This window comes from Lissotriton vulgaris, chromosome 9 (genome assembly GCF_964263255.1).
Source record: "Lissotriton vulgaris chromosome 9, aLisVul1.2, whole genome shotgun sequence".
Taxonomy (NCBI): domain Eukaryota; kingdom Metazoa; phylum Chordata; class Amphibia; order Caudata; family Salamandridae; genus Lissotriton; species Lissotriton vulgaris.
Window position 1 is genome coordinate 7624444 of NC_141697.1, and position 25584 is coordinate 7650027.

The 25584-nt window shown below is 45.4% G+C and overlaps 1 protein-coding gene across 1 annotated transcript in view; it reads right to left on the bottom strand.

Moving 5' to 3' along the window:
* The window catches only part of LOC147689523 (glutamate carboxypeptidase 2-like), a 583351-nt gene that overhangs the window by 272939 nt on the left and 284828 nt on the right, over window positions 1-25584 (bottom strand). The window contains exon 9 of the mRNA XM_086936912.1: window positions 15706-15825. Within this exon, the coding sequence (XP_086793038.1) occupies window positions 15706-15825 (120 nt within the window). The remainder of the gene's footprint in view (window positions 1-15705; window positions 15826-25584) is intronic.

Genomic DNA, 25584 nt, shown 5'->3' on the forward strand with positions numbered 1-25584 from the left:
AAAGTACAAGTTGATCTGACATGCCAGACTTCTGTCTCTTTCCGTCAGTGTAAATGTCAAGTCCCCTGCACCCCGTCAATCACACGTCATGCAGCTGCGCACGCATCCAAGCTTCCGATTTCTGCTGACATTGCAACAATTCTGTTAGCACCACCCTTAGGTGCCACCCACTTGCGTCACCTATCAGTGACGTTTCTAGCACACACTTCCAGTCCACGCCTAGTTCACGCCTCTTGATTACGTACTAGTAACACGTGCATACTGTTATCTTGTCTTCTCTCAGCTGTTACGCCTCTTGCACCATTACTTATGATGTGAATTAAGTATATAAGCTATGTAATGTCAATAAAGTTTGCTCTATCCCTTCTGACACCCCTGTGGTGGTCAGAACATGATATTCTGGTCACGACCATTCCTTTATGAGGAATAAAACCCTTAGAATCTCTAACACCACGGACTCTGTCTTTTTTCATCCGATCTGAGTTATTATTGATAAGTACTTACCTGCATAGAAATTAAGAGAGTAAATTAATTATTTACGTCACTAGGGCAATGGGGAGACAGAGAGAGTCAGGAGATGAAGGGAGAAAGAGTGAGGACAGAGCCTGGGAGATATAGCGAGAGTGACTGACGAAAGAGATCGGAGATAGCCGGAGAGATGGGAAGATGGAAAGAGAGTGAGTGAAGTGGGAGAGAGTGAGTTATGTGTGAGAGGGAAGAAGTAAGTAAATTCTTTTATTGTATAGTTAATAAAAACCATTACAAAAAAAACAGTAATGATTAAAACTGGTTAGAAAATACATACATGATTAAGAATTAAAACCCTAGGAAAGGGGGGCGGAGCCAGACCGGCGACCAAGATGGTCGCCCGGGCTCCCGGCTCCGTCGACCTTCTTCCCCTACTGCCGGATCCCGCTGTCTATTCTGCGCCGCTACTATGCTCCCGAACGTCGGAAAGGGAACTGCCCCACCGTGTGTGACTCTGACTGATCTCCGAGCCCTGAAGACGGAGATATGTCCTCCCGTGCATTGTGGCCTGCACGAGTCCCGGAGCCGGGACCCTGCGTGATGCGGCTGCTGGCCGCGAGTGGAACAACAACGGCCACACAGACCCGGAAGGTGCCGGTCAACGGTTATGGAGGTCCGCCCATCTCTGCGTATGCACCCAGCACTCGATCTATTGAGCCTGGTGAATCTGCAATATGCCATCCCTCTATGCCGGTCAGGGCCCCCCCCCCCCGATTGCTGATTTGTGGAACGGGAAAATGCGCCGCCGCTCTTTGTCTCCCTAACAGAGCTTTGTGCGACTCATGTGCAGCTGATTGTATCCCGCACTCCAGGTGATTGGGGCCGGTTGATACACAACGCTTCGTCAGCGCTTCTGAGATCTAGGGGGCAAGTATGTCACCATCTGTGGGGAAGTGGAGATGGCACCCACACTGTGTGCAACATGGAGGCATTGGTATTATGCTCTTTTCTGTATCACGGGCTGGCTGCTCTGGAGTGCGCCCAAGCGGCACTCATGCTGGGAGTCCCGGTTGGTAATGTCGCCTTCACTGAGCCGTACCTGACCGTGGCGATGGTGGCGCGCACTGAAGATCGGAGGGTGAGGATCGGATACCCCCCTGTGTGCTGGAAGGACAAAATCTGGATTGGATTGATATGGTGGTCAAACCCCGGTACATGTGGAATGGAGAGGATGCCCATTGCCGGTATTATCTCTAGGAGACTTCGCTGGTGTGATCCCCTCTACAGTTTTTGGAAAGACACTGCTGTGGAGTGTTGATGTGACTCCAATTGTGGCTGAGAAGCGAGAGTTTGTACTTGGGGGTCTCCCTGTTCGTTCCAAAACGTATTGTCACAATGACACCTGGTTCCAAGGGTACATGGAGTAATCGGAGAATCCATAGAATGTGCGGTTCGTGGAGTCTCGTCTCATGCTCTTTCTCCGGTGGCTGTTATCGTCATGCAATCCAGACGCAGCGAAATGACTAATCTTTTTGAGCCGGACTTTGTTCTCCTGATCGGGAAATGGCCAAGTGGGCTGTGGACGGCTTTCGAGTGTGTCGTGTCCTGGTGTACTGCAAGATTTCCTGCCTTCCTCCGGACTTACCTGCTTGCATCACTTTTGGTACTCTGGTTGTCTGACCCTGCACCAAACGGACTGGAATATATCTATGATTATGGCCGGGTGGGTCTGGGTTGAGTAATGGTAATCTGCTTCTTTTGGTTGCTGCACGGGGTGACTTTCATCTTAGTTGTGAGACTTGTGGAGCTGGAGTGGTGACTGCTATCCTGTTTCGGTTGGTGCCTTTGACATTTTGGTAACAACGTTGGGGTATTTGAAATAATACGCGGCGGTGGGGGGGGGGGGCGGGGGCCTGCGCTGGGGGCCCCTCAATGTTTCTTTTTCTTTTATATTTCTTCTTTCTTTCTATATTTCGGGTCTCAGATACTGGGCGACAGGCACGCTGCTAGGGGGGGTGGGGGGGGGGGGTAGGCCGTAGCCATCTGCAGGGGTGCAGGGTGGGGGTTGGGGAGGGGTTCTATTGTTTTTTCCTTTTTTTGTTTCTATGGCCTTTTTCTCTTCGCCTTTTTCTTTCTTTCTCGCTTTCCTTTCACTTTCTCCTTTCTCTGGATCTGGGATCAGTTTAATGGATCAATCCTTGAGTTTTCATTGATCTGTCGTAATCTGTGCCTCCATTACTGTTGCATTATTGGTATCAATGGGCGGGCGCCTAACTGGTGCACATAGTAATTGTATGCATGTATATCCTGACTCATTCGACGCTGTGCCAATGTCTTAACTGTGGTCGTCTTAATCATGTAGGATTTTCTTGTTTAGCCCGCCCATTGTATAACTATATATTACGGTTCGGCACCTGATCCCCACATTTCTTTACTTTATATTGGAGCTTTTTACGTTCTTGATTTCATCCTGATTTAAAAGTAAAATTAAACCTCACTTATCCGGAGATATGATCTGTGTGCGCCATGATACTGTGTCTTTAACGTGCTGCCGTGCCCCCGGGATGTTTGGCTGAATAGCGGTGTACACTTTTACAAAAAAAAAAGTTTTCCCAAAAAAAAAAACCCTAGGAAGAATGTGATATCCATTAAACTTCGAAAAACCAAGTCACTATTTGAAGAAACGGAAGTTACAGAACTGCGAGATCAAGGTTTGTGTTGGCTCTTTACAGAAGTTCCTCTTTTTCTTTTTTTCCTCTTACTTAGTGAAAAATGTAACTGATCTACAGAGGAGTTTGGGGTCCACTAAACACAGGACTTGTGTAATCACAGAATGGAAGGAGCGAGTTCCATATTCTTGTGTGAGAGGGAGATAGAGGGAGAGGGAGTGAATGAAGAGAGCCTTGAGGAGATATAGGGAGAGAGAGAGAGTGAGGAGAAGGATGGGAGATAGTGGGAGAGTGGGGAGGGATGGGAAGATGGCGAGAGAGGGGCTGATTCACAGAACTAATCTGAGATAAAATCCTAAACTTACTACTTTTGGTATTCACAGAAGGCATTTAGTAGTAGTAAAGTTAGGATTCCTAACTTTACTACTACTAAATGCCTTGTCTGAATACCGAAAGTCATACAGTTAGGATTTTGCCCCAGTTTAGTAGCAGTATCCCACCCTAGTATCTTATGCTCAAGTGGGATTTTTATTGTGTTGTGTTTCTTACTTATTGACCGCTTTGGTGCTGATAAATGCTTCACACTTTGTGGCATATTTATGAGCCCCTTGCACTGCTGGAGCATCACTTCCTGTGACGCTTTGACAACACAAACTATAAAATCCTATTTTTGAGGTCACACAAAGCTGCCTTATTCTTCCCAAGATTTATAGTCAAGTCAAGTCAAGTCAAAAGATTTGTATAGCGCGCTACATACCCAGAGGGTCTCAAGGCGCTTGAAGAAGGGTGGGGAATTACTTGTCGAATATCCAAGTTTTAAGTTGCTTTCTGAATGCTAGGTGGTTCTGAGTGAGGCGAAGGTGAATGGGAAGTGAGTTCCAGGTTTTAGCTGCCAGGCAGGAGAAGGATCTTCCTCCCATGGTGGTTTTGTTAATGCGAGGTACAGCAGCAAGGGCTTGGTTGGAGGAGCGTAGCTGGCGGGAGGGGGTGTAGAAGGAAAGTCGTGTGTTGAGGCATTAGGTCCAAGTTCATAAAGTGCTTTGTGTGCGTGGGTTAGGAGGTGGAATGTTATCCTCTTATTGACGGGGAGCCAGTGGAGGTTTTTCAGGTGACTAGAAATGTGGTCTTTACGCGGGATGTCTAGTATGAGTCTGGCTGATGCGTTCTGGATGCGTTGGAGTTTTTTCTGAAGTTTTGCGGTGGTACCGGCGAATAGGGTGTTACCGTAGTCCAGGCGGCTCGTGACCAGTGCGTGGGTGACCGTTTTTCTAGTTTCGGTGGGGATCCAGCGAAATGTTTTTTTGAGCATGCAAAGAATATTGAAGCAAGATGATGAAACGGCGTTGACTTGTCTGTTCATCGAGAGTGAGGAGTCCAGGATGACGCCCAGGTTCCGTGCGTGGTCCGTCGGGATGGGTGCTTTTCCAAGGGCCTCTGGCCACCAAGAGCCATCCCAGGCGGAGGGGGAGGTACCTAAGATAAGGACTTCTGTTTTGTCTGAGTTCAGTTTCAGACGGCTGTGCTTCATCCACTCGGCTACTTCTTTCATTCCTTCATGTAGGTTGGTTTTGGCGGTGTTGGGGTCTTTGGTGAGTGAGAGGATCAGTTGAGCGTCATCAGCGTAGGAGATGATGTTGAGGTTGTGTTGGCGTGCGATGGTCCCGAGGGGGCTCATGTATACGTTGAAGAAGGTGGGGCTGAGTGAAGATCCTTGTGGCACGCCGCAAATGACTTCAGTGGCCTCTGACTTGAATGGTGGAAGGCGGACTCTCTGAGTTCTTCCGGTAAGGAACGAGGTGATCCATTCCAGTGCTTTTCCTTGGATTCCGATGTTTCTGAGGCGTTGTAGGAGGGTGCTATGACAGACTGTGTCGAAGGCTGCGGAGAGGTCAAGGAGGATGAGGGCGACTGTGTCTCCATTGTCCAGTAGAGTTCGAATGTCGTCTGTTGCTGCGATGAGTGCGGTCTCAGTGCTGTGTTTTGCTCGGAAGCCGGACTGTGAGGAGTCGAGGGATTTGTTGGTTTCGAGGAAGGCGGCGAGCTGGTTGTTGACAGCTTTCTCAATGACTTTGTCCGGGAATGGTAGGAGCGAGATGGGGCGGTAGTTTTTGAGTTCGGTGGGGTCAGCTGTGGGTTTTTTCAGAAGGGCGCTGAGTTCGGCGTGTTTCCAGCTTTCCGGGAAGGTGGCGGAGTTGAGGGAGCAGTTGATGACGTCTCGGAGGTGTGGTGCTATGATGGAGCCTGCTTTGTTGAAGATATGGTGAGGGCATGGGTCTGTGGGGGATCCTGAGTGGATGGAGTTCATCAGGCGGATGGTGTCCTCAGTGGAGATTGGGTTCCAGTCATTAAGGATGTTCAAGGGGGGTGAAGGTACGGCAGAAGGTTGGGTGGGTTGGTCTCCGGGTTGGTTGTCGAAGCTGTTGTGGATGTCTGCGATTTTGTTGTGGAAGAACGAGGCTAAGGAGTCGCAAAGGGTTTGAGAGGGAGTGATGTTGTTGGAGTTGGCTGAGGGGTTGGTAAATTCTTTGACGATGTTGAATAATTCCTTGCTGTTGTGGGCGTTGTTGTCTAGTCGGTCTTTAAGTGCAGCTTTCTTGGCAGTCCGGATCAGTTGGTGGTGTGTGCGGGTGGCGTTTTTGAAGGCGTCCTTGGTGCTGGTGTTTGGGTCTTTTTTCCAGGCCTTCTCAAGGGAGCGACAGAGTTTCTTGGATTTCTTAAGATCATCATTGAACCAGGGAGCGTTTTTGCTGCCTAGTTTGATTTGACGTTTTTTCAAAGGTGCTAGGTTGTCGGCGCTGTTGGTTAGCCATTGAGTGAGGTTAATGGCTGCTTGGTTGGGGTTCGAAGAGTGGGCAGGGGTTTTTTGAAGAAGCGATGAGGAGATCTGGTCGATGGTGATTTTGTTCCAGTTTCTTCGCAGAGTAGGTTGAGGATGGTTGTGGGTTGTGGTCTTTTTGTAGACAAAGTGAACGCAGCTGTGGTCCGTCCAATGGAGAACTGTGGTGTGACTGAAGGAGACATGTTTGCTGGAGGTATTTGTATTTTTATTTATTTGTTTGATTAATTAAAATCTTACAAAAAAGCAGATAAAACTTTACCAAATTTAAAATTATAAAACAATTGGATTTTCAATCAGTTTTCAAAAGTTAGATATATATTATACACATAAAAAGGAAAAAAAGCTGCATTGTATAAAGTCCATATTCACGTAGATTATTGTTTGGTCAATCAAAAGCATCCAATTTCTTCTGTACCGCACGAAGGAATTTAACAAGCGCAGAACTCATCAGCAAATCTTCTGGGTTAAGACTTGCGATCAGTGCCTGTCTACATGTCCTTACACTACGCATGTTAAACATTCTTTTAATTGTAGTTTTTCTTTCAATTTCCAGATCCGGGCAAAGACACAATAGGTGTAAGATGTTTTCTTTTCCTAGGTTACAAAGCCTGCATATGTTATTTCCTTGTGGTCTCTTCCATGGTGGTAAGTGGCATGTGCCTGGATAGAAGCCAAATCTGGCATTAATAAAAATGTGTTTATTTTTCTTAGACCATGCAGTTTCTAGATAGGTTTGAACCTTTTTTTTCTTATATCCAGAGACAATTGACCATGCGTGGCTACGCTTGACCAGAATATCTTTATCCATAATCATGGAGAGGTAGTTAGTGAGTTTGTTTATTGTTTTTTTGAAGCTCTCCGACGTAATTGTGGTTTCCCAGATTGGTGTTATACCAAATTCTGCAATAGCGCTGTTTAAGCAGGAGCTGACGTTTGTGTTTGTTTTGTTGTTCACTTCCTGCCACAATAAGCGGGACATTTCATTATCCTTGTCGTTTTTTATTCTGTTCCATACTTTTAGTATGTGCCCTTTCCTTGCGTAGCATTGATTGTTTAGCCCAAACTCAAGTCTCACCTGAGCTTGTGAGGCATTCTTCGGGAGAGAGAATAAGGATCTGTACGTTTTAGCTACAGCTATATTAATAATTTCAGCATCTTGACCATTGAGTGCCTCACTACCATAGGTTAGAGCAGGCAATAATTTTGCGGCAATTATTTTTAATAAAGGGTGATAAGACAAATCTCCCGTTGATTTCTGAATGATTTTAAAGGCCCCTACTAGGGAGTTTGCCTTTCTTATAATGTCCGATTTTTGTGTCTGAAAGTTGCCTTTGTCATTAAAAGTAACTCCCAAGTATTTATACTCTGCTACTTGCTCCAATTTTTTTCCGTTTAATAACCACTTATGTTTGGATTTAAGATGAGCATTTTTTGAAATGACCATTACTTTGGTCTTAGCTTCATTTATTTGCATGCCATTTTCCTGTGAATACCTAAAAATCCCATTGATTAATCGTTGCATGCCGACTTTGGTTTGGCTTAAAAGCACAACATCGTCGGCATATAATAGGTTAGATATCAGTTTGTTTGCTAGCCTTGGGGAATGTGCATTGATTTCATTTAGGTCTGTAGAAAGATCTGCTAAGAATAAGTTGAAAAGTAAGGGGGCCAGAACGCACCCTTGTTTTAGGCCACTCGATGTAGAGATTTTTCTGGTTAGTGTATTTCCCTCACCTAACCTTACCTTTACCCAAGTTTCTGTGTGCAGGAGCCGGATCAATTGTAAGAGATTATGCGGAATTCCTTGTTTGTTAAGCTTTTCCCAAAGGAGTTCTCTGTCAACACAGTCAAAAGCAGACTTAAAGTCTACGAAACACAGATATAGCAGTTCTTTAGATGTGATTGCTTTATCTATTAGTAGTGATAGTATTAAAATATTTGTGGATGTACCAAGTCCCTTAATAAAGCCTGTTTGATTCGCAGGGAGTACCTGTTTCTCTTTTGCCCATTCCGTTAAGATCTTCAGTAGGAGTCCGGCAAACAACTTTGCATCGGTGTCCTGCAATGTAATTAGGCGATAGTTTTCCAATAGTTGCCAATTTCCTTTCTTTAGGATTGGTGTTATTAATGATCCTTTCCATGATTTAGGGATTTGGCCGCTCTCCACTACTTCTCTAAAAACATCTGTAAGATATGTGGACCAGAAATCAGGTGCTTCCTTATATAGTGCAAATGGGATACCATTGGGGCCGGGGGCCCCATCCTTCTGTCTTTTAATTAGCCCAGCCACTTGAGTTTCAGTTATTATAATATCACAATCGCCTTCTTGATCAGCCTTTATGTACATCGGATTGATTGCAGGTTGTTTTGGTGCTGTGGATTTGGAATCTAGATGTTTTTTAAGGAACGTCACCCATTCTTCTTCAGATAAGCTGGATCCTATAGCAACCTTATTTGGTCTAGCTAGTCCACTAATTAATCTCCAGAATTCCCGCGAGTTTGTTAAAGTACTTGCGTAATAGATTTTTGTTAAAAGCTCTTGTTTGTCTTTATTTTTTTCGTTCCAGATTAGTTTCCTTAAGGTGCTATTTGTAGTTTTTAATGATGCCAGTATTTCCTCGTTAAGTGGGGTCTTGGTTAGCTGTTTCCTCAGCCTGTTTCTCATGGTTCTAGTTTTCCTTACCGCATATGGGAGATAGATCTTAGTTTCTTTTATCTTCATAAATGTATTCTTTTTCCTTTGTTTACCTATTATTTTTGAATTGTTGGACACCACTTTCTGTGTAAATTCAGCCCATCTATCTAGGGCAGTGCACTTTGTTTGTTCATCAAAGCATTCCACAGCTAGATTTTTTGCCATTGCAATAGTCTCCTCCATATTTTCAGGTTTCCAAGTAAGTTTCTTGTAATTTATGGTACTGATCTGCCTTGTAATATCGAGTACTTTTCAGATTCTGCGCAAAATAACTTTATCTTAACGATTTGCTGGCTGTGATCGCTGTTCAAAACTTTTTTTAGATAGTAGGAAGTCACTCTGCTGAAAGTACACAATGATGTAAATGTGTAATCAATACATGATTTACTGTTAGTTGAATGAAAAGAGCTAGCCGGTGGAGAGTCTGTTGTGAATCTCCCATTTAGTACCCTAAAACCGAGTGCTTCCAAGTTCTTTACCAAGTTTATCCCTATTCTATTTTGTTTATTAGATGTTCTAGGTTCCATTATTGGATCCGGGATTTCCCACTGTTGGTTTTGAGTTTGGACGAAGTCATCCCGCACAAAAGATGTCAGCAAGCTTGTATTGTAATCACCTGATACGATGTAGTCCGCTAACGGCTCTTCCAAGATTAGTTCCAGAAGTAAATTGTTTATGGCGGCAGTCATCTCTTTCTTTAATTTCTGTTTCGGTGGTATGTAGATATTGACTAATATCAAGATTTTATACGACCCCCTTCTGCGAGTTTTGTATCGTAATTTTACTGCTAGTAGATTTGGATTATTTGTCTGTATTTGCTCGTGTTTTGAGTCTAATACCAATGGAACGTATATTGCTAGGCCTCCGCACGGGCGGCCAAACTTCTTGTATTTAATTGCTGGTACAAAATACCCCTTGTAATTTTTTAACATAGGTGGATCTATTGCCCATGTTTCCTGCAATAATATAAGTTGGTTTTGATCCGAGAGACCTTCTATTTTGGCGTTTTTTAACTTACTATTAATCCCGTTGATGTTCCATGAGCATATTTTCATTATAGAGGTTGCTGTGCTCTGTTCTTGTAATGGTATTAGTGGCGAGTCTTGTCAATGTACCTTGTTACCATGCAAGGCTGCTGTAATCCATTTTTCGTTTACCTCATTAGTATTGTCTTTCTTTGGACTAATCAGACGTTTTTTATCTTCGATGATTGTTTTGCCAAGAGGATTTTTTAGAATAGAAAATACACTCTCGATTCTTTCAGACTGTAATTTTTTTGTTTGACGTTCTTCATGTAGAAGTGGGATTGGATAGACCTTTGGAAGTGGATGACTGATTTGTATACCCCATTCAAGAAAGGTATCATGCTCTTTTAAGATTAGGTCCGCTAACGATCCTGTGGTGACTGTTAGTAGCGTTAGCGGAAGGCTTCCTTCAGGGTTTGGCTGAAAGCCCACACATGTAATGTCTTTTGTGGTTATCATTTCAAGCGATGTTATCGATTTCAGCAGTCGGAGGATATTTCCTCTATTTAGTATGTCGTGTGGACCTTTTGATTCATAAAGTGGCGTGAGGACGAGTTGTGTGGACCTGTCTTTTTCACCATTGGTGGCTCCATTTCTTCTGTAATCCATATAAGTGATCTGCCTGTTCTGACCTCTTCTTTCAATTACCAAATTATTTTGGATATTTGGGTATATTAAATCCTCTGTTGGTTCTTTTTCCTTCCAAGGTTTTGGTTGTAGTCCCTTTTTCCCTGTTTCGTTCATTGCCTCTAGATCAGCGTTTTGGTTACAGTTCCTCAGGATGCTTACCAGATGTATTTTATCTCCTTCTCTTTGCGTTAGTGGAGTTATATGATTGTGTTGGTCCTTCTCGTTTTGTGAGGATCTTCCGGATTCCGATGCAGTCCTTGACAACTTTTCTTTGATCACATCTTTTGCTGGGTCACTTCGGATATTGTAATAAATAGGCTCCTTTATTATACATCCGTTTCCATTATTTATTCGCTTTACTCCATCTTCCTGAGCTATGTTTTGATTATTTTCCTCGGAGTTATCAGCTAGTGTACTGTTGCTAACTTGTACCGGATTATGATTATTACTGGAAACTGTTGGTTTTAAGAAGATGTCATAGTATTTATTATCTCCCTCAGTAGTTTTTGAGCCTTTTGTTGGGTTGTTCCCGTTGGTGTTATATTTATTAATATATAGTTTATATAGTTTATTTTTTTATTTGTTCCATTAGTATTACCATCTGTTAGTTTTGTTTGTGTATGTTTTATTCCTGCTTCATTCCTAGTTGGCACTGAGTCCGATTTAGTGTCTATTGTTGTTCCTATTTCTTTGTTAGATGTGACCAATTCAGTATTCAATTGAAAAGTGTTTTCCTTTAGTGCCTTGTTTCTCGCTTTACGCAGCTTTTTTCTCTGTCTTTTCGTTGGTTCAAAGGCTACCATATCCTCTTCCTTTTCTCCTTCTCTATTCAATTCATATAGTGAGTTCAGCAGTTTTTTTTCATCTCCCATAGTATTTATTTCTTGATTTTTATTCGGATTTATGATCCCATTTGATGTGTTAGCAGTACACAGTTTTTGTCGCACTTGTTCTTGTTTATCTACAGGTATAATTTCACTAATCTTAGTTTGAAGACCGTCCTCCTTACATGTGTCCTTTTTTTTAACGCAGACACTTTCTTTAATGTCCTCCAGGATTGTTTTCATGACCTCCGGTATAGTTACCAGCTTATTGATTATTGGGGAACATGAGCACTCGATGTAATTTGGTGCTGATGTCTTTTGAACTTTTATTATTAGATTATTTAGTTCTGCTAGTTTGGTCTCAATTCCGGCAACTGCGTTGGCCATAAATCCCAAAATATCTATTTGTATATCCATTTTGCTTGATTGTGCTGATAGTGCCTCAAGAGTCAATACTGAGGTTTGGTAGTGTATATCCCATATTGTTCCTGCATCCAGTTTTTCTTGTTTTTTTGTTTTCTTGATCCCATCTGTTTCTTTGAGATCCGACGTATTATTAATATTTTCATGATTATTTTGTCTCCCTGGAAGTTCTTTGTCTGCACATGTTGGTACATATTGTGACGGTGAGACCCTGATATTGTCAATGGGATTTTTGGTTATGGATACAAAGTCATCTGTAGGTACTAGTAAGTCGTTACTACCTATTATGTTGTTAGTGTTGGGAGGTATTTGTAGTTGATTAAGATTCGACTCTTGTAACTGGTCTTTAGATCCCAAGTTTTGTATTATGTTATTTTCTCTGCCAGCTTTTATTTGTGAGGCAAGACCGTGTTCCGGTTTCATTAGTTCAATGCCTACTTGTTGTTTACCTTGTTCATACTCAATTTTATCCTTCTCGCAGTTCTCTAGGTGTCCCGGTGGTAAAGCTAGAAGGTGTTCCTCTAATATATTATCCTGTTGTTTTCTAATGATCACTTTGGCCTCTATTGGGATAGGTGCCCCTTCGTTAACAACATTCTTGGTGGTATCAAGGTTGTTAGGATTCTTTGATCTTTCCTCTGTGTATTCATTATATATAGAGAATTGTCCTTCGCTTTGCCCACTCCCAGTACTTAGTAGTTGGTTTGAGATATAGTCACTGGCCCCAACTTTGTCAAATGGGTCCAAGTTCTCTTTAGATATATTTGATGGTTTGATAGGGGACTGTAGCATATTTGGTTCTGGATCTAATTGTATTGACATAAGTGCCATTGCTGGGTCCTTCATAAAGTCAAATTTCTGTGGGATTTTTGTAGACTTTTCAAACATCCTCGCTATAGGTGAGATTAGCGTCTGAGTCGTCCCCCTTAGGTCTGCTTTATCTCTAGATTTCTTGAGTACCTTCGGCGCTTGGTTTTTCCGGATACGTTTCTTTGGGCTACCCACAGATCTTTCTTTGCCTGATCGCATTTCTAATTGATACCTCACTTTTGTCAATCAGTGTAACGTATGTTGTAGTGTTTTTAGCTCTGCGTACTGTGTGCGGCTAGGGTACCCGTGGAAGATAGTATTAATCTCCTACTTCCTACTCCCCTTCTTTCTTCCTAGTCTCGTACACTCAGTCTCCACAACCGACCAACGGGCTCCGTAGCTTCTTCCTCTCTTGTTATAACTCTAGATGTATCAGTCTTCCTCCTCGGCCTGGTTGTGTAACAGCCCAGTAAATGCGCACGTTCTGCGTCCTTCCGTAGCTTGGCAATCCCGTAATCCCACTGGTGACCGTTCTGCCTCCCCGGCCTGTCTGCTCCCTGGCGTGCGCCCCGCCTCAACCACCAGAGAGGTACCACCAAGCTGTAAGGGCACTGGCAACCTCTAGCGCAGCACAACACAGCTAGGTGGCAGGACGCAATGGCAGTAGGCAGGTACTAACAGCAACAAAGAGCAGCTGCCGTCGGGGAAGAGAGTGATACTAGCAGTGGGTGGGTCAGCAGCCCATGGAGGTCTAGAGTTCAGGGCAACATCACGACTCCCAAAAAACAAGGTTTAAGGTGGTTGAGGCTACTGTTAGGTGGTTGGTGATTCATTAGCAGCAGCTTTCCACAGAAGCCCGGTATTTTTGCTCCTACTCTTACTCTTACAGCACAGAACTTGCTGAGTTTGGAGCAATCCCTACTAAGAACAGTTCACAAAGGGCACCAAACACCCACGGATTGTAAATTTTTTTGTCGTTGTTCTTTTGATATTTTTTTATGTTCAGTGGTCAAATGGGGTGTGGCGCTCGGATGCTCAAAGCAGGGTCGCTGACCCTTCCACCTGAGGTAGCGGTGTCGCGGTGTCTTCACTTATCACCCCGCCCGTCTGCTTGTGAGTATTTTTCCCCGGGGCACCTCTCACCTCTTTCTCTTCCCTTTCCCTTTCCGAGCCGTGGTGACTCTAGGCTCGGCCCCCAGTCTCTTGGTCTGCTGGAGGTGAAGATGGGGTCGAGTGTGTGACCTGCGTAGTGAGTGGGGGTATTAACAAGTTGTTTGAGTCCGAGGTTGGCGAGATTGTCCAGAAGGGTGGTGGCGTTGCTGTCGTTGCTCTTTTCCAGGTGAAAATGTAGGTCTCCCAATAGAATGTAGTCCTCGGAGGGGAGGGCGTGTGGGGTGATAAAGTCAGTGATGTCTTCACTGAATTGTGCACGGGGTCCTGGAGGCCGGTAGAGGAGGGTGCCTCTGAGTGTGGTCTTTGGGGTCGGTGTGGATCTGGAAGTGAAGGTGTTTGGCGCTAGCGAGGTTGACGTCTGAGCTGGTTGAGATGCGGATGGAATTCTTATGGACGATGGTGATGCCTCCTCATGTTTGTTTGGTGCGGTCCTTACGGATGATCTTGTAGCCTTCCGGGATGGCAATGGTGATGTCTGATGCTGAGGAAGCGTTCATCCATGTTTCTGTTAGGAAGGCGACGTCCGGACAGATGGTGTCTAGTAGATTCCAAAGGTCGATCGCGTGTCTGTGGACCGAGCGGGTGTTGAGCAGGATACATTTTAGGTGGTTGGTGTCAGATCTCTGTTTGGTGTTCGTGGATGTGGAGTTGGTCTTGGTGCCGTCATACTTGCAGGAGTTGCATGTGAAGGGTCCATGGGTGTGTCCAGGAGCGGCTTGGGCGCAGTTGGGGAGACGGCCGGGGTTTAGGGCTAAGAGGGTGGAGGCGTCGTATGTGATGCGGGTGGGGTGGGTGGTGCGGGGGACAGGGGGTCTGGCGCTGGGCGCGGGCTTGGCGCGGACGGGCATAGACAGGCTTACCTTTGGCGCACCTTCGGCACGGCCGCAGCGCGTGGACGCTGCACGTTGGGGCCTCAGTCATAAATGGAAAGAGGAGGGGGCGGAGCGAGGGAGGGGCCGCAGGGAGGTGTGATTGTGGTGGAGGGGCGGGCTGGCAGGCACAACAACAAACAAAATGGCCGGAAGTCCTATACACAAACACTACGAGATCGGCAATCAGGGAATTGAAACATACAAGTGGGCAGAGGCACAGCTAAACTTACAAGCGGGCAGAGTCAACAATAGTCACAAGCGCAGCAGGCAATTTGCTTTGTAACTCGCGCAGCTGGAATAAAAATGAATGAATAAAAATCACTTGCGTGATGTGGGCACGAGTAATGGTAATAAGCAAAATGCAGAGCACAAATGCTGAGGGTGCAATTTAGAAGCTAGCGCTACGATACCCAGAGTTCAGGGAGCCTGGGGGAGCGACCGATGCTGCACGAGTCAGGCTTGTAAACTTGGGGTACCGCCAAAACCTGACGCCGTCCCTGGGCAGCCGCATCGAAGAGCAATAACTTTATTTCTCTTTGTTTTTTCCTCTTTCGATGTGAGCGGCGTGCTGCGTTCTGCAGCATACATGGCAAGAGGAAAAAGACTCTCAGGATTGGTTTTGTGCCGGAATGTTCCCCTTCCCGCAGAAAAACAATCCTGCTGACAACACCGGCAGCTTTGCACCATGGTGCCAAATGGAACCAGTGCTGGGGAAACAACAGGGGTGCACCATATTGCATAAGTGGGGTGCATTCCTCCCCTTTCACTTTGCCACAGGGCAGCCCAGCAAGGCACCTATGCCAAAACCCCATAGATGAGGCCTGTGTTTTCCTTTGAGTTAAGCCTGACTGAACTCTGCCACGGCTAGTCTGGATTGAGCTAAGGTACTATTTAAAGAATCTGTTCTTGTTGTGCCCTCCAGACTTCATATCCCTAATCCCTGAAACATGCCTCCAACACACATCCATGACTTCCATGTGTGCTGAAATGCATGCCAAAAGTCAGCTTGTTATCGTGAACTCAGGCAGCGGCGCCCACTCTCCGGAGCCATGCAGGGGAGCTTTCTCAGTCTCTAGTTTCAAGTTTCAAGTTTCAAGTTTCAAGTTTGAAAACAGTCTCTAAAGTTTCTTGACCCAGAATCTGTGGGATGTCAATGATACTTAGACCCCAGTGTCCCGGATGTGTGTGTATGTGCATTTATTGTGTGCATTGTGCACATGTGCAGTGATACAGTATCCCTGTGACAGATTGTGCTGTGTTTCCCAGGCACCTCTTACCATCCTTAAGAAGCCGTCCCATTGCGCGGCTGAGCTCCATCATGGCTGCAGTCCCACTGGAGGGGTCAATGGCACCGAACACCCAGGCGTCGCGGTGATTGCCAAGCATCACGTACCGGTCTGAGGAGAGTAGAGAAGAGGCAGAGTCAATGGTTGAGGGTAGAGAGAAGAGGCGGAGTTAATGGTTGAGGCTAGAGAGGAGAGCCTGAGAAGCTGAGTCAATGATTGAGGCTAGCGAAGAGGGGCTGAGAAGCTGAGTCAATGATTGAGGCTAGAGAGGGGAGGCTTAGTCAATGATTGAGGCAACAGAGGATAAGCCTAGTCAATGACTATGGCTACAGAAGAGTAGCTGAGTCAATGGCTGAGGCAATGATTGAGGCTACAGAGGAGAGGCTGAAAAGCTGAGTCAATGATTGAGGGTAGAGAGGAGTAGCTGAGTCAATGGCTGAGGCAATAACTGGGGCTAGAGAAGAGAGGCTGAGGCAATGATTGAGGCTACAGACGAGAGACTGAGACAATGAATGAGGCTAGAGAAGAGAGGCTGAGGCAATCATTGAGGGTTGAGAGGAACATCTGAGTCAATGATTGAGGGTAGAGGGGAAAAGCTGAGTCAATGACTATGGCTACAGAAGAGTAGCTGAGTCAATGACTGAGGCAATAACTGAGGCTAGAGTAGAAAGGCTGAGGCACTGATTGAGGCTACAGAGGAGAGGCTGAGGTAATGATTGAGGCTTGAGATGAGAGACTATCTGCATGATTTACAAAGGTAAACATACACATTTGTGCAAGTTTACTCTTTTTCAGAATTCACAATTCACAAAACTGCAATTTAATAGTAAGTTCATGAGTGTGGACACTCCGCAGTCAGGGCGGAGAATGCTGCACATAGGAAGATAGACCTGACCTATCTTTTTATGTGCTGAGTTCAACTCCTGACTGCTTGTGGGCCACACCAGTTGACACATGCGGGCTCCACAGTGGAACGTGAAGTGTCAGTGAGCTCAGCCCCTGGGGGAACTGCCAGAGTCCATCCAAGTGTTGGAGGAGACTGGGAAAGATCTGCAGTGGAAGATGTCCAAGCGTGGTCAGACCTCCAAAAGACCCCTCCCTCTACTGCAGGCAGAGCTCATGGTCATGACAGAGGCCTTGCTGCTCTGTTGGGGAGGCTGCCTGGGAGATGTGGAGATCTGAGGACTCTGGTCTCCTGTGGAAGCCCGCCACCACATCAAGGGAGACCGGATACATGTTCTCACAGACAGCATGACGTGTTGGACTGCAACAAATGGGCAGAGTGGGGTCCTGGGTCCTGTGCCTGTATGCTCCACATCTCTGGAGAAGGCTGAATACACAGAGCTGTCTTCTCATCCCCCAGCACCTGGCAGGATCTTTAAACTCCAGGGCAGACAAACTCGGCCGAAGTTTGAGAACAATACTGAAGAACGCACAGTAGTCAAAAAGCGTGCTACGTATTAATTGAAAAACAAGTTTCCTCATGAAAAGCTGAAGTTCTATTGCAAGTGACGTATTGTCTCCACAGTTATTCACATTCCTTGATGCGGATGTGTTATCCAGTACAGGCAGTTGACACGTGTTTCGTCATAAAGACTTTTTCAAGGCTGAAAAGGACATTGGGAATCAACACCATAAGAACTCAGCAGGTAAGCAGAAAGCACCTCACTGAAAATAACTCTATAGTAGCAAACATGTCCTGAAAGCAACACGAAGTCAAAGAGCAAGGAGCCTTAACAAGCCTCCGAAATGTCCATGAAATGTGTGTTTCTACGTTATAATAGAAAGTATCTGACAAGACACTGGGCCTTGATAAGCTGGTCTGCCTGGGAAGTCTCCTGAGTAAGTTGCCGGACACAGAGCCGATGTTGCCCAGAGGATCAGCAATATTATACAGAACAAGGGAACCCAAAGGAATTTTAGACAGGGACCTTGGGCAATTTCATGTTATAGAGAACAGTGGTCCCTATTCAGGGGGAATACAGTGTGATAGATAACCATACACTAGAATAGAATGTATGTCTTTTGTCCAGCCGGACAAGAATTTATTTTCATAGTATTTTCCAAAAGTAGTATCAAATAAAACATTCAAATGACAAGTGGGCACAGCCGTGACCCACAGAACACAAGACAGAACAATGAACACAGAATTGGTCAAAAGGCAAGCCAAAATGGGTCTGTACACTTGTACTTAGTATAGACAGACAAAAATGAATCACTTAACACCGTTGCACAATGTGTTATAGCTTGAGTCTGGTGCATAGGGTGTTTGGGTGTCGACGACGTTTCGATGCCAACATTAAATTTAGGGCATCATCTTCAGGACAAACAAATAATGCATTGCTGTCTTGATAATAATGTATCACACCTTTTTAACAATTCTAAGGTGGCAGAGAATCAACAGTTCACTATAGGCGCAAGGGCGCTCAGCATCTGGACTTTGGGGGTTGGTGGCACCAGCGGGATCAATTCTGTTTGCTTAATGGCAGAAAGTCCTGTTGGGTGCTGTGTGCCAGCTGTTGGAGAATGCACGATCGCATTACTTCAGTGAGTGTGGGCAGTATCGCCGCATCTGCTTCGGAGTTTCAATGGAGACTCAAATAAATTGCTGCTATGCCGATGTTATTCCTCCCCTCGTGCAATTGTACTGAATCTTGTATTTTATCCTAATTGTTTTAATAATTTTTATTGATGATGTATGTAATATTTTGTGTGCTTTTATGATTGTTTACTGAATGATCGAATAAAGCTTTCAAATGGAATCGAACTCTATAGTAGCAAACATGTCCTGAAAGCAACACGAAGTCAAAGAGCAAGGAGCCTTAATAAGCCTCCGAAATGTCCATGAAATGTGTGTTTCTACGTTATAATAGAAAGTACCTGACAAGAAACTGAGCCTTGATAAGCTGGTCCGCCTGGGAAGTCTCCTGAGTAAGTTGTCGACACAGAGCCAATGTTGCCCAGAGGATCAGCAATGGCATTGGCACTAGAAGGTGGCACAGGGCGTCTTCCAACATTGGAAGAAATGTGGCTCAATCTATTCACCACTGCAGAGAATGCGCAGTGTCAAAACATTGGCACACTGGAGTGTCCAAGGCAGCACTCCCTCAGAGACGCCTTCGATCTGAATGGGGGATCAGGACTCTGGTATGTCTTTCCACCTTTGCCTCTCCTGCCCAGAGGGGTGCCGCTCGCAGCCGTCTCATGGGAAAACACTTTGCCTGATAAAAAGCGGAGCAACCATCAAGGAGGTGGACCGGATTTTTATCGCCCATACCTCATCGGGGAGACCTGAGCCTGACTGTTCTGTGGGTGCGGGACTGCGAGTCCCAGCAGGCAGAGCGCTCTAACCACCACGCGCACCTGCGACTCTTCCTGCCCCACCCCTCCCTTGCAGCTGATAACGGCTCGCGGCCCCACCTCTGCGGGAGCCGCTCGCACCCGTCTCTTGGGAAGACACTTTGCCTGATAGAAAGCGGAGCAACCATCGAGGAGGTGGACCGGATTGTTATCGCCCATACCTCATCGGGGAGACCTGAGCCTGACTGTTCTGTGGGTGCGGGACTGCGAGTCCCAGCAGGCAGAGCGCTCTAACCACCACGCACACCTGTCACTCTTCCCACCCCACCCCTTCCCTTGTATTTAGGTCCGCCCACTACCGAGCACGCGGGACGCGCGTGGGATGGAGCACAGGGCGAAGCCCGGGCCAAGGGCGGGCCCGTTTTTGCCCGTTCTTGACCGGCTAGACCGGACCGGGCCCCCCTCTTACTCTGGTTATTGAATTTTTGCCTGCTAACTCCTTAAACTATGGCTGGACGCGAAACCAGGAGTAAGTCGTCGACAGCCGGAGGGTCAACTGTGGGAGGTATGGAGAAATTTCTGATCAGAGCTAACTCTCTTATCGCCACTGAAATTACTGTCCTGGAAAAACGTTTGTCTCAAGAAATATCGGCTATTAAAAGATCCTCCCTGGGGACTATTGCTGACGCTAAAACGCCTGAAAGATACCTGGATTCTGTTACTGCAGTACCCTGTATGGCAGGCCAAGACATTATTCCCGAAGGGGATGAACATGTTACACAGGATTTGGATATTTTAGTTAATGAGATTCTGCCTGAGATTAATCTAATTCTCGATGATCATGCATCCACTCCTTCTGATCATGGTGTTACTATTAATAATACTTTGTCACAGGGGGCCAAAGTAGGAGCTATCTCTAAAAGAAAGAGGGCTTATAATAAGAAAGATGGAAGCAAGGCAAAATTAGCTAAGCTACAACATGATAGTAACTCCCCTTCAGTTCCAACGGAGGGGCAAATAGTTCCTACTAAAGGGTCAGTCGTTTTAACCCAATCCCCTCCCATTAATCTGCCTGGCAAAGACCTATCAATCAAAAGCTTGGGAGCTTTGTTTAAATCTATTTTATTCCCCCTAGAAGCCAAACTGGAGCAAATAGAACTCAGATTGTCAAATATAGAGAAGATTACATCTGCCATACTAGCGAACCCTAATATGACCTGCAAGCCGAGTGCCACCCCTGCCCCTGTACTCCAACCCGAGGGGCCTGCCGCCCGAGTAGATGGCGAGGCCCAAATCCATAATTGTAGATCCCCAGCTTTATCTATAGTGGAGTGGTGTGGTGTGGCTCACTGGTTAGAGGCGGCAGACCCGTAAGCAGAGAACAGCCCGGGACCAGGGTTCAATTCCCGACTCGGCAGGGTCGTGGACCAGGGTCAAAACGGACTTGATAATTCTCACCTCAGTGCCTACTCTAACCAGGGAACACACGTGGCAACTCTGGGCATTAAGCTTGCCTCATCTCTACAACGGTCCCCTACAGACGCCGGGGATGCCTGGTTTCACCTTGGAGATACCCAGAAAGGGACCATCTCACAGGGAAAACCAGGACGGGTTCCCCAGCGGTCTTCAGCGCCAGGATACTCCATGGAGTCGCAGTGCGCTTTACAAGTACACCCACATTTACATTTACATTTTATCTGGCCCCAACCCGGTGAACCATGTGCCACCTAAGCAGACATTTGCCCCCCTACCGGGGGATAGTAGTGCCCAGGGGAAAACCGATGATGGTCAAGTAGGTATCCTGTCACCAGTAAAAGAGTATAGAGCCCCCAGACCACGCTTACCAGACCTTCCACCGGAAGCAAATCGCTTCATGGTGGTCCTGGCGGGTGTACCCGCATTGGAAGATGGGGAAGAAGAAACTTTTAGTTCCCTAAAAAGCAAGGTAGTCAGATGGCTAAACTGGAACCGACCACTGCCGACCCATTTACATAATGAAATCATCATGGTAAGAAGGCTGGTTGGGTAAAACAGTTAAGACCATCATTGGGGACTGTATAACCGTCAACTTTAGAGACTCCAGAACTGTCTCCCATATCTGTGCTGGTTTTAATAGATCATTTGACTCCAGTATCCAGACCCTCCCATTGTCCTTCTTTTTCCCACCTAATTGTATGACCTATGGAAGAGGGAGGGACGACTGGATCAGGGTTGAGCGGAGGGGTAGAAATAGAAGATATGATGTAAGACCGGTTCCCATGCCCTTGAACGCTCCCTTCTGTGATTATAACCGGTTCAGTTGTCTGGATGCAGTTGACTGACTATCATCAGCTGTCCAGCTATCAACAATGAAGGGATCTGCTTCTGACATGAGTAAAGTAATAACGGATGGATCCGTTGAGCCCCACGGAAATACCCCTGTGGAGTGTCTGCCAACGGCTGTAGCTCTCCCGGGGATAATTCACCCATTGGCCCTACTACCATCAACTATTTGGAGTATTCTCCAGCGGCTGTAGTTCAACCGGATATAGTTCACCCATTGGTCTCCACTGCTAATTATCCTAAGGAGCAGTTGCCATTAAATCTAGTACCCCCAAGTGATTCCCTGGTCTTGAAGGTTGTCCCTTGTGAACTTGGTTGTAAACTAGTGAGTTGGAACATCGCCGGCTGGCGCCAGAAGGAGGCGTCTCTTGGTTGGAGGGAGTCTACTACCAATTATGACATCCTCTGCCTTCAGGAGACGTGGTCTACGGCTGAGATACATTTTGATGGATATGTGTCCTATGATTGTCTAGCGCAAGAATCCACTATGGGCAGGGCAAAAGGCGGGCTAGTGATTCTACTGTCCGTTAATTTCCCAGTCCGAGTGAAATCTCACCACCACCACTGGATCCCATTCGCAAGTACTATGCCTACAGCAAAGTGGGGGGAGAGATATTTTGTTAATTAACCATTATAACAATGTGTTTGATCCCTCTAGCACCTGTGTTGTTAATGAACTAAAGTCTGTTGTTATGAAAATCGGTAGGGCTATCCATAACCCTTATGATATCATATGGGGAGGGGATTTTAATATTCGTACATGCCCCCGCTCATTCACAAACGCATGTGGTTTTGATGGGGCAAATGGGGAGGACCGGGCCCATTTTGTCCACACAACTTATGGTGACTCCCTTAATACATTCATGCTTAACTTTGATTTATTAATTCATCAGCCAGCTGACGATAGCAAAGGTAACATTGTACCGACTTTTTTAGGGAGGAATTCTGCATCTGTAATTGACTATCTGTTGGTTTCAGCTAAAATTAGCCCTCATTGTACTATACCCGAAATTGCTGATTTAGGCCTTAGCGACCATAATGCCATCACTATGTCGACATCTATTTGGGGGACAAAGTCTATTGTCAAGTGCGGGATTGTTGCTGAAATAATACCTAGTAGGTAGAATGGTATTAGGATCAAATGGTGTGGAGACAACTCTGAAAAGTTGCTGCGTAAAATCGTGGTAGCCAGTTTCCATGAGCTGCAACGTTGTTTAGATGATGACGCAGTCGCATCATGTACTGTCACTGAATTTGAAAAACTTAACGGTATTATAAAAAGGACTCTCACCATAGCCAATGTTAATAATAGGAGGGCTACTGTAGGATGGTTTGACAGAGCCTGTACGAAATCTCTACAAGAGTTAAAGAAAGCACTCTCAAACCATCCCAGGGACAGGGAAGCGGTTAAACTTCTTAGGGCAACCTACAAACACCACCTGAACCATAGAAAACAGAAGTTAAGAGAGGAAGCGTGGGACAACCTGACAAAAGTGGCGGAGCTGCGAGATAGCAAGCTTTTTTGGAGCACCGTTAACAGTCGTTCCTCCAAAAGGAGGAATTTCCTGTATTGACTGTCCAGGTTAGCGAGGATAGTTGGGTCCAATACTTCACCGGAATCTTTGACCTGTCGGGGAGGACTTTATAAGTCCCAGTGCTGAAATCATTGGGCCTAAGCTACCCCTCGAGATTACATTGCTAGAGGTTGATAATGCTATCCAGAATAGCAAGGGAGGAAAGGCCCCAGGACCTGATGGGGTACCGGTTGACCTGTATAAAATGGATCTTTCATTATGAAGCCCCCTTCTGACACAGGTTTTTAATGCATCTGTAAAGGAAAGCACCCCATCCACATGGGGTGAGTCTATAATTTTACCGATTTACACGAAGGGAGATAGAGGAGAGGCTAAGAACTACCGCCCTATCTCCTTTCTTGATTCATCGTTAAAAATAATGAGCAGGGTTCTTTTATTACATTTGGAGGAGTGGGCTGAAGCTAATGGTATCCTTGCGGATTCCCAATTTGGATTCCGCAAGGGCCTTGGCACTATCGAGCAGTGTATCAATCTAGACCTAATTATTGGCAAATACACGAAAGCCAAGCAGGGCTCTATATTTCTCTGCTTCGCAGATCTTACCAGCGCTTTTGACCTGGTGGATCATGCTTTACTGTGGTCCACATTGCTTGAAATTGGAGCCCCTGCGGCAATTATTTACTTCCTGGCCAGATTATATATTAAGTTGTCAGTCCAGATTCATTTCGGCCAAGCGGGGGAATGTACTAAGAAGATTAAGGTCAATTCAGGAATCAGGCAAGGTTGTGTTTTAGCCCCGTTACTTTTCTCCCTTTTTGTAAATGCCATGGACTCCGACCTGAAGAAGGTTCAAGCTGATGCACCCCAAGTTGAGGGACAAGCGATCCCGGTACTGCTATACGCAGACGACACTGTCCTACTTACCAGAACACCAGTAGGTCTGCAGAGAATAATGAACTGTTTTTTTGATTTTATAAAGGGGAGGAAACTTAAAATTAATAATTGTAAAATTTTTATTATGGCATGCGGGAAAAGGGTGAAAAAGTTGAGACCATTCCAGTTTAAGGATCACATAATTGAAGTGGTGGATAAATTCTGCTACCGAGGAATCACTTTCAGTAGCAGTGGCACATGGGCCCCAGAGATCCTTAATATTAAGGCCAAGATGGGTAAGGGGGCCTCAGGGGTTTTTAGATTTGCCTCTAAACTAGGCAGTCGCCGTCCACTAGATATGCTAAATGTTTCCCGACATAGATGTGCTTCAGTGGCACTCTATGGCTCGGGTGTCTGGGGACATTGCCAACATGGGGATTTGCAAGTTGCCGAAAATGTTTTCTTAAAGAGGCTTCTTTGCCTTCCAACGTCGGCTTCAAATGAGCTGGAAGGTGGTACGATTAGCGGGCCCAAGACAAGGAAACTATAAATGGTACGCAAAGAACTGTCAAATAGAGGAAACAAGAGTGTATAAATACTTGGGCATCAAAATGACAAGAAATCTGTCAACGGTGGAACAGAAAAAGGAGATTACATCAAAAGCCCAATCCTTAATATTTGCCTACAAACAATTATCCAAGAAACTGGAAAGCCCTTCACACGGGCATCTTTTAAAAATCATGGCAGCCCAATTGCTACCAACCTTGTCCTACGGTCTGGAAACCTGGCATGGCCAAGAATGTAACATCTTAAACAAATTACAAACCAAGGTTTATAAAACGGTATTCAACCTCTCTAAAGGTTCATCGCCAGCACAAATTTGTTTGGAATTCGGATTACAGAACCAGGAATTCCAAAGGAAGGCAACCATGGTAAATCTATGCTGGAAACTCAGAACAGCAGAGTCGGGAACTTTAAACAACTTATGCTGGTTGGAAATAAAAAAACAAATGGAGCAAAGAACCCCAAATACGTGGGGGGCCCAACTGTGGATAGCACTGGATGAATTAGAGATCAATGGGCTTTGGAACAGCAAGATGGAAAAGTCCACATTTTAAAAAGCTTTCAATAACAAAGCAAATGCATTATCCTTCATGGAGGATAGAAGGGGATTACTAAGACACCGCCACGCATGGGTCATAATAAATTCTTACACACGGCTAAGACCAAAACCCTATCTAGCAGCTCATTTCCGATTGCCTTTAAAAAGGAGATTCATGGCATACAGATTTGGAGATCTTTTTTCATTAGACTTGGTGCCCACCTGGAAAAACAAGCATCAAACAAAGGCATGTCTTTTATGTGGCTATCACACTGAAACTCTGAGCCACTTGCTGTGTGTCTGTGAAACTGTGAAATCAGAAAGAAGGAAGCTGCTGAGAACAGTTTTTAATTATTTAAATATCCGCACCTGCACACAGGCGGCGACAAGTTGGCTGGGCGCCACATCAAACATTTTAATATGCAGGGGGATAAAATTTATGATAGCGGTAGAAAGCTTACTTATAAATGTGGGCAAAGACTGAAGGCTTGGTGCCACAAAGGAACTTAGTGGAATCTTAAGAACTGAAAAAGTTTTTAAATGAAATGTGTTTTATATGCTTTATGGTTTGTGAAAACCAAATAAAGTTATTTTTGACTGACTCACTGACAAATGAGCTGGTTCACAATGAGGTGGGGCTGGAATATCTGACCGATTTAACAGGATTGAGGCCCCTTATGGCTTGGAGGTCCATTTGGGCCAAGGATGAAACAGGCTTCACTAGGAGAATAATAAAAG